Source organism: Anabrus simplex, chromosome 1, assembly GCF_040414725.1.
Source record: "Anabrus simplex isolate iqAnaSimp1 chromosome 1, ASM4041472v1, whole genome shotgun sequence".
In the NCBI taxonomy this organism is placed as follows: domain Eukaryota; kingdom Metazoa; phylum Arthropoda; class Insecta; order Orthoptera; family Tettigoniidae; genus Anabrus; species Anabrus simplex.
This window is the reverse complement of record NC_090265.1, coordinates 437,349,509-437,366,723: the sequence shown is the minus strand read 5'-3', so window position 1 is coordinate 437,366,723 and position 17,215 is coordinate 437,349,509. Positions and strand designations below refer to the sequence as shown.

Sequence of the window (17,215 nt, the reverse complement as noted above, 5' to 3'; positions counted from 1 at the left end):
GGCTTTACGTCGCACCGACACAGATAGGTCTTATGGCGACGATGGGATAGGCAAGGCCTAGGAGTTTGAAGGAAGCGGCCGTGGCCTTAATTAAGGTACAGCCCCAGCATTTGCCTGGTGTGAAAGTGGGAAACCACGGAAAACCATCTTCAGGGCTGCCGATAGTGGGATTCGAACCTACTATCTCCCGGATGCAAGCTCACAGCCGCGCGCCTCTACGCGCACGGCCAACTCGCCCGGTAAACGACACTTTTAATGACATTAGATATCACATGACGTACCTAATGAGCGCTCTTTATCTGGGCTGATTCTACCTACACATTACACGAACGAAATTGAGAATATCTTCCACAATGCTTGACGATTCTTAGCTGACACATCCGGTATACTGCATAGTGCTTTGGAAAGTAATGTTATACCAGATGTATTTTCCGGTTCCACTAAAAGATGGCGCCAGCGAACAGTACGCAGCATATACATTTGACACGTACGTCAGTTTGTTCGTCTGACATTAACCTACCAACACACACAAGTTGAGTGAGCCAAACACTAGCGTGTGTGTTCAGTGATCATGTCGACGTTTGTGCCTGAAAAAGAACATTTGTGGCACTGATTGCTTTTCTTATTTAATCAAAAGAAAAAAGCTGTGGAAAGTCATCGTTTGTTGATATAAACATATGGTGAACACTCTCCATCTATTAGAACATGTGAGACATGGTGTCGACGATTTAAACATGGTGATATCGAAGTGAAAGACAGTGTGCTCTGGTAGATCACAAAAGAGCGGTATTGTGTATTATGAACTCTTGAAGCCCAGCGAAATCGTTAGTCCATAACTCTATCACCCAAAAATGATTAATTTAAATCACGCATTGATCTAAAGACGACCGGAATGGGCCAGAAGAGATGGCAAAGTGATTTTGTTACACGACAATGCGCCGTCTCACACAGGAAAACAAGTGAAAGACACCTTGAAATCACTTGGATGGGACATACTTCCGCACCCGCCGTACTCTCCCGACCTGGTGCTATCTGACTACCACCTCTTCGCATCAATGGGGCATGCGCTTGCAGAGCAGCACTTCAGGAATTTCGAGGAAGTTGGAAAATGGCTCTACGAATGGTTTGCCGCAAAATACAAGCAGGTTTTCTGGCAAGGTATTCATAACTTTCCTAAAAGATGGACGAAGTGCGTAGAAGCGAATGGCCAATATTTTGACTAAACAAAAAGAATTCTCCTGAAGATTAAGTGTTTTCTTTAGCACAAAAACCGGCAAAATGTATGCGTATACCTGGTATAAAACAGTGAACATTTGTATCATCCAGGAGGATGCAAGAGCTCTCATATTCTTGGGGGTGGCAAGTCCATGGAAGTGTCCCAGTTGCAAACCATACAGGAAGTGCGTAACAGTCGTATTACGGGACTGGACAGCCCTGTATTGAAGTTATGGAAGCACAGGATCCATGATGCCTTAGAAACTGGAGAGTGGATTGAGGCTATAGATGATGATGCGGGACAAGGGAAAACATATATTTCTTATCCTTCTATCTCAGAATGACAGTCAGTGAATTTTAACGTTGATTGAAACAATATTTTTCCGTACGACATAAGGAGGACTGTACGGTGCTCTTGTATTGGAAGCTACTTATTTCCAAGTAATAAAGCTCTTTAATTCTTGATACTTGAGCCACATGTTTACTTCCTTAATTTTCAAGTACCTTTTACTGGGATGATTCGTCCTTGTGACGTGCATTTTCTCTTATGTGATGTACGTACTAATACAATTTTAATTTGATTTGTCATATCTTCTCTTTCAGAACGTTTTCCTGGGCTGGAAATATAGTTTATTTTCACCTTCAGAGAATACTTACCCCCACCCCCTTACCACCGACGTTAAGCATTTTGTAAAAAATATAATTTTTTCGAACACTTGTAGTGAAGCATGCAGCATTTCCATGACGAACAGATGTTTATCCGTTTGTTTCGGGTTTCAGGTGTCATAGCTTTCTATGTTGCCTTGTTAGAATAACTTACAATTTTCTCTCTGCAAACACGCAATATATCTTCAAATTTATTAGGCAGATCGTAAATTTTATACAAATTTGAAAGCATTCGTTAGGTTGAAATAAATCATAACCGACTTCAATATAAGGTTTTAAAATATAGATATGAGCCGAAATTATATTAGAGAAAAATTAAGAATATAAAATAGTGGGCACGTGGAATATTTTCGAAGAATTGAAATACATAAATCTTCACTTTTGCCCTTAAAAACCTTGTACGTGTAAAAAAAAAGTAGTTTTTCTCTTCCTGGTGTTGTCATTTTGAATGATTTATTCTAAACTACGTGTCATTTTCCATTTTCTCGAAACTAGTACCTGCCCAATTAAATGTATCAATTAATGATTGACTGAAGAGCTGTTACATTTTTGGGTTGGACGTCAAGAGGTATGAGGACGGGTTTTAGCTCGAATGTACCGACTTCAATGGAAGAAAGGCTAAAAATAATGACAATGACTTGGTAGTAAAATAAGAACTTAGGATTTGGGGGGATAAACTAACATTTACGATTAGTTCAACGGAAAGGAGAGAAAAAATTATTAAAACAAATCCTAAGATAACAAGGACAATAATAGTAACAGAAAAAGGCCTGTATTAGCTTACTGTATGTTACATTAAATCGGATATCCGATGCAAGGAAGAAGAGGGGAAAATGACTCTTTTTATTAAAAAAAAATAAATTTTCTTTACGTCGCACCGACACATCGTCGCTGCCGGGACAAAACCTCCTGTGAAATATTTTAGCTTAGAACTTTGGCCGGTAAGGTTCTGTCATCTAAGGTGCAATATTGTGTGCATACGTCAAGGCATTCTCGCTCTTCATAATGTATGTGCCGCGGGTCAGTATATCTCCAAATATATTATCACATAGGAGGTTTTGTCCCGGGAACGACGACATATTGGTCTTACAGCGACGATGGAATAGGATAGGCCTAGGAATGGAAAGCAAGTGGCCGTGGCCTTAATTAAAGTACAGCTCCAGCATTTGCCTGGTGTGAAAATGGGATACCACGGAAAACCATCTTCAGGGCTATCGACAGAGCGGTTTGAACCCACTATCTCTTGGATGCAAGTTCACAGCTGCCAACTCGCCCGGTGGTTAAAGGACTAAGGAAAGAAAGAAACAGGAAGGAACGAAAGAAGGATGTGAAAAAAGGAAAGAAAGAAGGTGGGAGGGAAGTATTTATTTATTTATTTATTTATTTATTTATTTATTTATTTATTTATTTATTTATTTATTTATTTATTGCTTTGAGCTTGCATTCAGGAGATAGTGGGTTCAAATCCCACTGTCGGCAGCCCTGTAGATGGTTTTTCGTGGTTTCCCATTTTCACACCAGGCAAATGCTGGGGCTGTACCTTAATTAAGGCCACTGCCGCTTCCTTCCCACTCCTAGCCCTTTCCTAACCCATCGTCGCCATAAGACCTATCTGTGTCGGTGCGACGTAAAGCAATTAATAAAAATGTTTATTTATTTATTTATTTATTTATTTATTTAGCGTATACCTTTTAGTGCCCGGAGTGTCCGAGGTCATGTTTAGCTCGATTGATATAGGTCTTGCTATTTGACTCCCGTGTGGACGTGCGCGCCTGGCTGTGAGATGATGATGATAATGAAATAAGAATAGGTGAAACCCACTGCCGGGATATAGCTCACTCTTGTAGAATAACACCAAGGGGCATGCTCAAGGCTTAACGTTTCTATCCGATGGACGAACCGTCATCAACAGCGTCATATGCCATCACTCTCTATGAACACTGTGGAGAAGTTTGGAATTGTATTCAGGTTTTTGGAACGCATTCTTACGATTATAAATTTTATACCACCATATCTCCTATCCTGCCGGCCAACATTCTGATGTGAAAATGTTTTCGACCAAATTCAGACCATATAGACCAGAGGTGCTCAGCTGGGCGGCAGTTGAGGCTAGCCCAGTGTGGCCGGGATGGCGTGAAGTCAATGCGGGCAGCTTACGTAACAAGCATACGTCACAGTGAAGCGAGAGAGTGATCACACTTCGGAGGGAAGGGAGGGAGCACTGACGTTCACATGTGATTACGAAGCTCTCCTCTACTATTCAGCGAAATGCTGATTGGGGTGCAGTAATGAAAACAAATCGAAAAAAATTACCTCTGACCTTTTCATGATATTCCGGATTGATTTAGACTGCGCTCGATATAAACAGTCGGTTTTATTTTCTTATATTTATTCATTCAAAGAAAACAGAAACGTTATAATTTGTGTTACAATCTACAAAGGCACAGGGTTTTTATTATTATTATTATTATTATTATTATTATTATTATTATTATTATTATTATTATTATTATTATTATTATTATTATTATTATTATTGAATATCCAAGGTACGTTGGAACCCTATTTTACATAGTATACTGGGGTTGTAGTTAAAATACATATTCACTTTTACAATGAAAATGAATTTATGTATCTAATCGACGGAAAATGAAGTGGATGAAGTTAATAAAATATTTGTAACAGCACGGCTTCTTAAACAAATGATACAGGGGTTTGATAAGGCACAGGGTTTAAGCGTACAAGCTAAAATTTACAATTACTTGGATGGAAATTACAGTATTTCCATTTGTAAAAAAAAAAAAAAAAAAAGGTGAAATTCCTGTTATTCATTAAGCAAGAAATAAGGTATAATTACATAATTGAACAAGTTTATTGTTTGATTTTGTTGTAGTGTGTGACTTTCTCTGTTCACTGAATTTCTGAAAATAGTATTTAAAATTTAAAAGGCGTCTAATGATAATAGGTAAGGTAAGGGTTATTCTGCCCGAAGGCAGGTCCGAACCTCCGCAGAGGTGTTCCTGAGCCGGAGTTTACGTGCGGTAGGGTGGCCAATTCCTTTCCGCTCCTCCTTTTCCCTTACCCCCCCAACAACAGCTCGTGCAACCCATCCAACTCCTGACCACGCCCAATGTTGCTTAACTTCGGAGATCTCACGGGATCCGGTGTTTCAACATGGCTACGGCCGTTGGCTTTAATAGTAATAGCTAGCCTCTAAATGGCCGGAGGGAGTTTCGTCATGATCGAGGACATACCTATTTACTCAGGGAGGTGAGAAGAGTAATGGAGTGGCCCTTAGCCAGGCCAAGTGGCACCACTCCTTGAAAGTGGCAGCCATATTGTTCGGCACCACGGCCAGCCGTGGAGCTAGTTGCTGGACATAAGTTAGTATTCACCCAGTAAGTTACCTGTGACAAGTTACCTAATGGAACCGTTGTTTATCATAGGACTTCGTATGTATGGATGCAACAGTAGTAGTGACAGGAACAGAAAAGCCGGCATTGCTTTAAATCGGCAAGTTCTTCTTGTCGTAGGCTACTACGTATCAAACGTAGACACGCATGTTCTTTTTTTTTTTTTTTTTTTGGTTTATTCTTCATGGAGAGAACGTCATTGATGGATTGATGTAGATTCCCTAAGAACCTAGACCATCAGGACAGTAGCGTAGCCAGGATCGGCCAATGGGGGGGGGTTACAGTTACAAAATTAAGATATAACATAATGAAAGTGCTTGTGCTTGTGCTTGTGCTTGTGCGTGTCTGGTACGCGCATGCATGACTGTCATAAGGATACTGATACAAGAGTGAATTACTGTATGTGATATTCAGATTGCAATACACTACAAAATTCTTACTTTAAAATACGGAACAAGAATAATATGATCGAGGTCAGCAGTTTTATCTCAAACGGTATGTTCAGTTTACAATCTAAAATCTAATTTTCGAGGCTTCCTAGAAAATAAATTTAACACATCTGTTGGTTTTACAACTATGTCTCTGTGAATGTTCAAGGGAGCCAACCCGTTGAGTCGACTTTCACTTGTGGTATTTCTGAGGTAGGTTTTAAGGCGTCTTAATGTTGAAAATGATCTCTCACTGGCTGCAGTGGTGACAGGTAGGGTGGCAAACACTCTCAACAAGCAGTAGATTGCAGGGAGTTTATCTTGATCACATAAAAGAAGTTTATTGTTTACTGTCAGTTTCTATTTATTTTCTTTTTGTGAAAGTTCAATGGGGGGGGGGTTATAACCCCCAGTAACCCCCCCCTGGCTACGCCCCTGCATCAGGAAGAACTCGACACCTGGTGTTCATAGCGTTATTTGTACGGAGCACTTAAGCCTTGACGAAGTGAACAATACATAGTTATCCGGGCCGAGATTGAGAGAGAATGCCTTCCCGAACGTATTCCCTGGCTACCCAAGCTACTTAAACCTATCAGCGCCTTAATAATAATAATAATAATAATAATAATAATAATAATAATAATAATAATAATAATAATAATTATAATAATAATAATAATAATAATAATAATAATTATAATAATAATAATAATAATAATAATAATAATAATAATAATTGCTATGCGTCGCACTAAATACTTTTACGGTTTTGGGAGACGACAAGCTGCCGGAATTTAGTCCCGCAGGAGTTCTTTTACGTGTCAGTAAATCTACCGACACGAGGCAGATGTATTTGAGCACTTTGTAATACCACCGAACTGAGCCAGGATCGAACCTGCCAAGCTGGTTTCAGAAGGCCAGCGCCTCAACCGTCTGAGCCGCTCAGCACGTCAGGACTTAAAATTAAGATAATGAATGATATGCTTTATTGTTCCGTTTGGATGACATCATGAATAATAATAGTTTGCAGAAAAGGAAGGTACCACAATCCAGGGATGTTGACACACTCGAGGCAAGTAATATCGTATTGAAGTGGGCTACCAGTACCATTAATACTGCTCAGGTGCTACCTCATTCTTTAGCGCACGATTGTGCCGTAGGGGCGTGGCCTCAAGGGCTTCCCCATACTGTGAAGTGGGCCCACTTTCTTCACAGGCTAGCAGTGGTGAGGGGCCACTCCATTACTCTTCTCACCTCCCTGTATTTACTATTCAAGATTAAAGTACAACAATTTATGTATATCTACCAGATAGACATACAACATGCCTTCAAATAAATAACCTAACTGATGTTATTCGCGGTAAACATGACTGGATTATTGGTGAGTTTATCAGATAATTTAAATCCGTACAACCACAAGCCGTCCGCCTCAGTGGTGTAGTGGTTAATGTGATTAGCTGCCACCCCCGGAGGTCCGGGTTCGTTTCCCGGCTCTGCCACGAAATTTGAGAAGTGGTACGAGGGCTGGAACAGGGTCCACTCAGCCTCGGGAGGTCAACTGAGTAGAGGTGGGTTCGATTCTCACCTCAGCCATCGTGGGAGTGGTTTTCCGAGGTTTCCCACCTCTCCTCCAGGAAAATGAAGGGATGGTACCTAAGTTAAGGCCACGGCCGCTTCCTTCCCTCTTCCTTAACTATCCCTTCCAAACTTCCCATCCCCCAGCAAGGCCCCTGTTGAGCATAGCAGGTGAGGCCGCCTGGGCGAGGTACTGGTCATTCGCCCCAGTTATATCCCCCGACCCAATGTCTGAAGCTCCAGGACACTGCCCTTGAGGCGGTGGAGGTGGGATCCGTCGTCCGGGGGAAAAACCAACCCTGGAGGGTAAACAGATTAAGGAAGAAAGAAAGATACAACCGCAAGCCACAGCTTATCCATCTTAAAACTTCGTATTATATTAGACATATTTCAAAAGCACCTCTTAAAATTTAATAGAGAAAATTGTAATTCATTACGTACGGTACATTATAAAATCATTTGAGTTTGTAACACTTTATTGTATCCGGTCAAAATACATGAACTGCAATGAACGTAAGTAATTTATTTCTTACAACAAAAATTTAAATGACGTGGATTTTTACTCTCTTTCCTTATTTTCTACCCGCATTTCCGCAGTGATCGCGAGTGCCTGGGAGAACTTCGCCCAACCTTCACGGCCTGTGACGTAGCCGCCACAGATTCACTGTGGTTGAGTAGCATACGCTGCGCTCATCGCCTGCCAGTCCGCTCACTTACAGTGCTGGACGCCCGCGGGATGGAATGCTCAGCGTGAGCACCTCTGATATAGACTTTACGCCTTAACGATCATGGCCAAAAGGAGGCAGGCAGGCAGGCAGAAAGGAAGGAAGGAAGGAAGGAAGGAAGGAAGGAAGGAAGGAAGGAAGGAAGGAAGGAAGGCTATTGTACTACGTTGACTTCCAGTTTTACGCGAAATTAGAACCACAGGACCAATACTTTTAATTTCAAAACTCTCACACGCATTAAACCTAGGCCGGCTTCATGGAAATCCAGTGACAATGAGAATGCAACGTTAGGTATTGATAACATAACTAGCATATATTGTATGGGATTGGGGTGAATATGGAAATCTGAGTCTATCCAATCAGCAAAATACACAGAACTTACAGTCGACGTAGGCGAGGCATCCCAGAGAACACACCGTTGTCAAGTTCCCTCAGAAGGTTGTTGTTGAGCAATAGAGTGGTGAGGTTAGCGAGTCCTTCCAGTGCTCCTGACATGAGCTGAACAAGGTTGTTGTTGAACAAGAACAGCTTCTCCAGCCTACCAAGGTTCTTGAAGGCTCCGTCAGGAATGGCCTCCAAGTAGTTCTGTCCCAGATGAAGTTCCGTCAAGTTCACAAGTTTAGAGAACTCCTTACCACCTAACTGGGAGAAGACAACCTTATTATTAACGGCGCATGTGAGGAAATATAGGTACAGTGTTATTTAGAAAGACCTTCACTGTATCCTAGAATTTCATTTTTTCTAGTTGTCTAACGTCGCACTAACACATCGAAGGATTTCGGCGATGCCAGGATGGAAAGTGACAGGATACGGATTGTATCGGTTGCGGTCTTAGTTACGGTACAGCCCCAGCATTTGCCTCGTTTGAAAATGGTAATCCACGGAAAGGCATCTTCAGGGCTGCCGACGCTGGGATCGAACCCACCAACCACAGAATGCAAGCTTCCAGCTACGCGACCCAAACTGCACGTTCACCTAGCTCGGTAAATTTAATTATAAACTACATGAGAATTTTAACATAAATCAAGGCAATTTACCTCAAGCTACGTAACTGGGTGCTATATTTTTTACAGTAATAATGTTTTAAACTGCAGTGCCAATAAAAGAGTTTTGCATATTACGATATGTCAAGTTATACGTCACGGTACTTCAGACATGTTTACAGAATCCACGGTAGGCCAATACGTGAGGCACATAGTGAAACTAAACCCAGATCACGTTCAATATTTGTCTGACAGAAGGAATTTGACATGTCGGTCAGTTTAACATCATCACTTGTAAGTTCGGTAGTGTATCGACATCACGTGTAGGAGTGAGATAAACCTTCCAGAGTGCCCATTTCTGCTAATTATTGCATTCCAGTTGTGATATTAATACAAGAAGAATGGCGACAAGTGGATGTCGCTGCTCACATGGAGTAAGTCATCCTGATGTCCCCAGAGTTTGGAAAAGGTTCATGGACATACAGACGGTTACTGACTGACAATAGACGGAAAGCCGACACTATTGGTTTCTTTCAGCAGGCCGTAGGCGTACCGTTACTGTCACCTCGTTCTGTGAGGATATTCGGAGGATCACTGGAGTAAATGTGACACATCAGAGAGTGTGAAATCGGCTGCGCGACGGAGGGCCGATATCAAGGAAGCACCATAGGCCTGCTCGTATAAGGTGGGCAACAACTTGTAGCCCTTGGCATCACGAACAGCGGAAGTGTACACTCTTTTCTGATGAGGTCACCAGAGGCTTGCACCCACCTAACTGGAGCATTAAACACTGGAGACGATCCGGTGAGAGATAGAATGAGCCCTCTATTCTGCGGTGCCATCTACAGCAAGGGAGTTCCCTAATGTTCTGGTGTGGGTTCATATTTTGTCGACGTGCGCCCGCAATCCATATATTGCAGGCGAATGGCCAATAGGTACAAGCAAAGCAAAGCAAAGTCACTTCCGTACTGGCCATGAAGGCCCTTGGAGGAGTGGAAGGTAAAGGCTTCCACCATTGTTAACCTCGGCATGTGATGGGGTAGAATGGTTAGCTCTACTCCTGAACGCCTTTGTACCCAGGAATTAACCTGGTACTCAGTTTTGGTGTAGGCTGAGTGAACCTCAGGGCCATATGCATCTCCGGAAGTGGAAATCTCGTTTCTTAAAATTTACAACATCCTGACGGGGATTCGAACCTATGTCCTTCCGGGTGAACCGAGCACGCCTTTACCGCCTCGGCCAGGCAGCCCCTGGCAAATAGGTACATTTACAATTAATACATTAATACCGAGAAATTCTTTATACAGCAGCTGATGATACTAAGGTATTATAACTGGGTCTCTTTGCTGTACTCAGTTACTGTTTCGGTTCTTACCTCTATGTGATAGCGTTCACATGCAGTTTTCTTTTACTTCGTGGTAGTGCGCCGTCGCACAGAGTTTGTGGTGGAATCCATGTATAGACAACCTTGTTAATAAGTGGCGTAGCTTCTGGTTAGGGCCGGTCCATTTCCTCTCCTTCATGGCGTCAGTTGTGTAGAATTCCGGCCATACTTCTTCACATTACTTTCTTCTTTCTTTCAGACTCTGCATGTATTGAAGTATGGTTGGTAGCGAGCGTTTATATCTCAAGTCCTCGATGTAAAATGTTTACTTTGCTAGTACGTACACCAAGCTCCCTTCAGGTACTTTGCTTCGACTTCCTCCATGGTTCTTAGATCTGCTAGTGATAGATTTCTCCTTTCATTCACTCTTCCTTATATATCGTCCCAGCTGCATGGTTTTCTTCCCGGTAGCTCCTGCCTAACTAACCTGGCTGTTGTTTTCCGTCGTGCAACACCTGCTCTTAATGCCGGTTCTCAGCTGGACGTGTGCTACACTCATATTGCAAAGGCTTTTGATACCGTGGACTACGCAGTTCTTTCCTATAAACTTCAGAGCGTTTTAATATGCATGGTCGCTTCCTAACTGAGCTTCTTCAATATCAGAACTCTGCGTGTGGTTCTTGATGGGTTCAGTTCGACTCTTGTTATGGTACATTCTGGCGTCCCACAGGGCAGTATCCTAGGCCCCCGTTTTTGTCCTATTTATTGACGATCTCATTAATACTATATCCTCCGTTTCTTGTGAAATTATGCTATTTGCAGATGACTGTAAAATATTCGAACAAATCTATTCTTTATCAGACGTAAACTGTGTACGGAGTGGGCTTAACTCACTCTCTGAATGGTGCCCCACATGGCGTCTTAAGCCTAATCCTACCAAGTGTACCTCTATATCGATCACGTGTCGTAAATCCTTTATTCTTAATCAATACCCCCCCCCCCCCCCCCTCGGTAATCCTTTTCCAACTCTAACAGAACAAAATGACTAAGGAGTGTCGCTTGACAGTAAATTATTTTTTCCCCAGATACAAAAGATAACCTCACGAGCAATGCCACTTATCGGTTTGTTATATAGATTTTCTGACATCATCGATATCCACGCCCTCAGATCATACTATGTAGCTTGTATCCTACCGATTATTGAATTCGCGCCGCTCATTTGGTCTACATCTTCACCCACTAATCTGAATCACATTGACCGCGTGCAGCCATTCTTCTGTAGAATTGTTAGAGCCAGAGAATGTGATTGTCGAAACCTGACCAGTAATCACTTAGGTACTGGATAAGTTAAACCTTCGCCCGTTATCTAGTCACGGGAAAGTAGCCGACCTTAGATTCCTATATAACGCTGTTAACGGTTTATTTCGTTCTCCTGAAACTGCATACTTCTTTACCCTACATGTTCCAACTCGCAGAACCAGGATAAATTCACCCCTTCATATTCCGTATTCCCGCCTCTCTCTTGTTCAAAGAACTTTATTTATCAGCATTCCAACCCTCCTTAACTCTTTATCTTCTGACAGGAACTTGGACGTTTTTCTACTTATACCCCGTTTAATTGATTCTTACTTAATTAACCTAACTCATTTTCTTTATATTTCTTCATATTCCTTTTATCTCTTTTCGTTGCTGTCCTCTCTGTTGCACTATGTCATATTTATTCTTTTCTTTACTGTACTGTACCGTTACTTAAGTGTTATACCTGTATTTATCTTATTGTGCCTCGCTATAAGTTCTTCACTTCGTTCTACTTTCAATCCTTAATTTTCCTCATTGTTTCTTTTTCCTTTAAGTTTTCTCGTTAGTTGTTGTATCTCTACAGTTATTTTGTTAGTTTATAATTTTTTCCTCTATTTTTATCATTAGATGATGTTTCTTCCACTTATTTTTTTAATCTTGCATGTGCTATTCCATCTATAGGCCTACTGTATATATAAAATAACTTATCCTCACTGACTGACAGACTGACTGATTCATCATCGCCGAGCCAAAACTACTGGACATAAAGGAATGAAATTTTGGGGATACATTCATATTACAATGTAGTTGCCAGCTAAGGGAGGATTTTTGGAAATCCGTCACTAAGCGGGTGAAAAGTGGGGTGAATTTTTAAGTTGAGTGTATCTATATCTCAAAACTTTAAAAGTTTACAGAGGTAAAAATTGGTATTTAGAATCTCCTTTAAAAATAAAGAAACGCGAATTTTTTGTTTTCGGAAAATTGCAATAGGAGGGGTGAAAAAGGGTGAAAAAGGGGTTAAATGCCCTTAATGAGGAGGCATATCTCAGAAAAGGAAGATATTATAGACTTGAAAATTCGTATTTGGGATCTCCTTTAAAAATAAAGAAACACGTATTTTTTTTCTTTTTGGAAAATCCAATTAACGAGGGGGTGAAAATTTTTAAAATTAGGATATCTATATCTCACAAACTTAAAAGTTTACAGACGTAAAAATAGGTATTCGGAATCTCTTTAAAAATACAGAAACACGTACTATTTTGTTTTCGGAAAATCCTATTAAGGGGGTGAAAACGGGGGAAGAGACTTATATCTCGAAAACTGAAGATGTTACAGACATGAAAATTGGAATTTGGAATCTCCTTTGAAAATATAAATTACGTTTTTTTTTTTTTTTTTGGATAAGCCGATGAATAGGAGGTAAACAGGAGTGACAAGCGGGGTGAATTAAAATAAAACTATATCTGCAAATTATCTCAGACACGTAACATATTACAGATTTGAAAACTGGGCATGGGAATTTCATGTAAAAGTAAAGAAAAATATTTTTTCGGAAAATCCACTTAAGGGAAACTGAAAAAGGGGAGTGAATTTTAAAAATTAGCATATCTACAGTATATCTCAAAAACTTAACATGTTGCAAACGTGAAAATTGGTATTTGAAATCTCCTTCAAAAATAAAGAAGCAAGCTTTTTTTGGTGGGGGAATCAACTTGGTAGAGGGGAGGGGAGAAAACGGAGACGAATTTCTTTTACGAGGAAACATATAGCTCAAATACTGAAGATGTTACAGTCGTGATCATCGCATTTGGAAGCTCTTTTAAAGAAATGGGTACTGTTTATATTTGGAAAATTCACTTAACTGCGGAGTGTGAAAGAAGTTAAAAAATTGAATTTTTTTTCGGAGAAACTTATATCTCAAAACTGAAGGTTATAGAAGTGGAAATTGTTATTTGGAATCTCCTTGAAAAATAAAGGACCACGCATTTTTGGAGTGGGGTGAAACCAACTTAACGGGTTGGGTGGAGTGAAAAAGGAGTTGAATTCTTTTCATCAGGATACTTATACCTCAAAAACTGAAGATGTTACAGACATAAAAATTTGTATTTAGAATTTTCTTTCAAAGTAAAGAAACTCGTAATCTTTTGTCTTTGGAAAATCCATTTAAGGGGGGTGAATTAATTGAAAAAGTTGAATTCTTTGTATGAGGATACTTATATCTCAAAAACTAAAGATGTTACACACGTGAAAATTAGTATTTGGAATCTCATTTAAAAATAAATACACACGCATTTTTGGAGGGGGGGAAATCAAATTAACGAGGTGGGGTGGAAAAGGATTTAAATTATTTTTATGAGGATACTTATATCTTAAAAACTAAAGATGTTAAAGAGGTGAGAATTGGTATTTGGAATCTCCTTTAAAAATAAAGAAACACACACTTTTGGGGAGGGGGAAATCAGCGTAATGGGTAGGAAGGGTGGAGGGTGAAAAAGGAGTTGAATTACGTTTATGAGGATATTCATGTCTCAAAACCTGAAGATGTTCATGGACGTGAAAGTTAGTATTTGGAATCTCCTTTAAAAATAGAGAAACACGCATTTTTAAATAGAAAATCTACGTAAGGCGGTTGAGGTTGAAAATAAGTAAATAAGGAGTTGAAATATGTTTATGAGGATACTTTACCTTAAAAACTGAAGCTGTTGCAGACGTGAAAGTTGGTATTTTGAATTTCCTTTCATAATAAAGAAACACGTATTTATTTTGTTTTTGGAAAATCCACTTAAGGCGGAAGAGGTGTGGAAAGAAGTGAAGAAGAAGAAGTTGAATTATTTTTATGTGTATACATTTATCTCAAAAACTGAAGGTGCTGCAGACGTACAGACATGAAAACTGGTATTTGGAATGTCCTTTAAAAATAATGAAACACGTATTTTGTTGTTTTCGGAAAATCCACTTAAGGGGCTGAAAAGAATTGGAAAAGCGGTTGAATTTTTAAAATGAGTACCGGTATACCTACGTTATATGTCAAAAACTTAACATGTTAGAGGCAAGAAACTTGGTATTTGGAAAGTCCTTTAAAAATGCAGGAACATGTACCTTTTGTTTTCGGAGAAGGCACTTAACGGAGTGGGGGGGGGGGTGAAAAGAAGTGCAAAATAGTTGAAATATTTTTTATAAGGATACTTCTATCTTAAAAACGGAATATGTTACAGACGTGAAAATTGGTATTTGGAATCTTCTTTAAAAATAAAGGAACAAGTATTTTTGTTTTGGGAAATACACTTAAATGGGGGTGGGGGAAGGGCTTATCAAAGGGTTGCATTCTTTTTATGGGGATACTTATGTATATCTCAAAAACTGAAGATGTTAGAGATGTGGGAATAGGGGGGTGTATTTATGTATTTTTTCGACTTGAGAGAAGACTATTTTTCACATGTACAGTTCTGTGTCGCATGGTCGCCTTAGCCCCAAGAGGTAATACTACAAACATGGTTTACAAAGAATTTCTGGGGTAAATGAAACTCAATTTTTGGGTGAGGGTTTTTTTTTTTTTTTTTTTGCTATTTGTTTTACGTCGCACCGACACAGATAGGTCTTTGGCGACGATTGGATAGGAAAGGCCTAGGAAGTGGAAGGAAGCGGCCGTGGCCTTAATTAAGGTATAGCCTCGGCATTTGCCTGGTGTGAAAATGGGAAACCACGGAAAACCATCTTCAGGGCCGCCGACAGTGGGGCTCGAACCCTCTATCTCCCGATTACTGGATACTGGCCGCACTTAAGCGACTGCAGCTATCGAGCTCGGTGGGTGAGTTTTTTATACTTTAGGAATTTTCAGATAAAGTTTCAGAATAATGCCGAGGAAGGATTACTTTGATCCCATTACGAAATCTTGGAAGTCACTTGCATTGCCTTGCTCTCATTTATCTGCAGGGAGTATTCTTCCGCCCATCTGTCAATGTTGTTGACATTTTGTTGTAGACTCGCTAGGCTGGTTGAGCCAAGAATATGTGCAGCGAAGTTTCGTTGTTGTGTTCTGTTATTCTTATGATGTCCGATATCAGTATGTTGAAGAGAATGGGACTGATTGGGTCCCCTTGCATGACCACCTTGTTCTGTAATGCTCGTGCCATCGATCCGGAGTGGTCAGTCCTTTCCTTGAGATGCATAGCATGCATATGGCTGTTATATTCTGCAGACATGAACTGTGTTGAACATGTGTGGTGTTAATTGAAGAGACCAATTGTCCACCGTACTAAAGCTCCTGCTAATGCTCAGCAACTGACTGAATCTGCTGTCCATGAGTGGAACATTCAACCGCCAAACAAGTTGGATTCCTTGGTGCTGAGTATGTCTCGTCGTGTTCAAGCATGCCTCATAGCTCGATGTGACTGTACCCGGTACTAATATGCCACACAAAGAACAATAAGTTTGTGTTCAAAATCCTACGTTACCAACTTTGTGCTTTTGTTACTTTTCTATCGCTTTTGCTTAGTTGAATGCATGTGGTTTTTCTTTGTATATATTCAACGTAACATGTTGTGTACGTACATACACATAGCAAAATAAATAGTGCTCAAAACCAGAAGATGCAAAACACAGTTGATCACTTTAAATGAAAAATTTCTGTTTAAATAACAATGTACTTACAATCTTTCTTCTCTATTGGCTATAGTTTATTTAAAAGCATGAAATGACAGTTCTTGATTCATAATGACGTATCGGGAGTTATTTTTAATGGGAGACAAGTAATTTCCAATTCAAACTCTCAAATGCCACCGACCTCAGCCGGGATCGAACTCTCTGTCGTAGGAATAGCAGCACATCCATTAATCCAGGACTCGTGCCGCGGAGCCAGCTCACTTAATACTTGAGAATGGAATGGCGTATGGCTTTTAGTGCCGGGAGTGGCGGAGGACAAGTTCGGCTCGCCAGATGCAGGTCTTTTGATTTGATTCCCGTAGGCAACCTGCGCGTCATGATGAAGATGACACATACACCCAGCCCCCGTGCCAGCGAAATTAACCAATTACGGTTAAATTTTCCGACCCTACCGGGAATTGAACCCGGGACCCCTGTGACCAAAGGCCAGCACGCTTACCATTTAGCCGTGGAGCCGGACAATACTTGAGAGGAAAACTAAACGCAGTGAGGTAGTGTAAGTGAGAAGAATAAGATGAAGCAAAATACCGTGTGTTCGTAAACATATATATCTTCTTCCTTTTCTACCGATTTCCCAAACCCGTGGGGTCGCGGATACGAACTGTATCACTGCGGTTCTGTTTCACGGTCGGATGCTCTTTCTGACGCCTATCCTACGAGGAGGGATATAATCACTATTGCACGTTTCTCTGGTGGTTGGTAGTGTGGTGTGTTGTCTGAATATGAAAAGGAGTGTATTAGGGCAAACACAAGCACCCAGTTCCCGAGCGAGAAGAATTAATTAGAATGGATTCAAATCTGTGACCCCGCCTGGAATCGAACACGGCACCCTCTGAACCGAAGGCCTAAGTGCTGATTATTCAGCCAGGGAGTCCGACAAATATACCGTCGTTGCGTCTACAAATACCACAATGTGTAATATTTT

General features: G+C 40.6%; 1 protein-coding gene across 1 annotated transcript in view; it reads right to left on the bottom strand.

Moving 5' to 3' along the window:
* LOC136871971 (carboxypeptidase N subunit 2) overlaps positions 1 to 17,215 on the bottom strand; it is a 182,317-nt gene that overhangs the window by 19,527 nt on the left and 145,575 nt on the right. Inside the window, exon 11 of the mRNA XM_068227156.1 lies at positions 8,405 to 8,664. Coding sequence (XP_068083257.1) covers positions 8,405 to 8,664 — 260 coding nt within the window. The remainder of the gene's footprint in view (positions 1 to 8,404; positions 8,665 to 17,215) is intronic.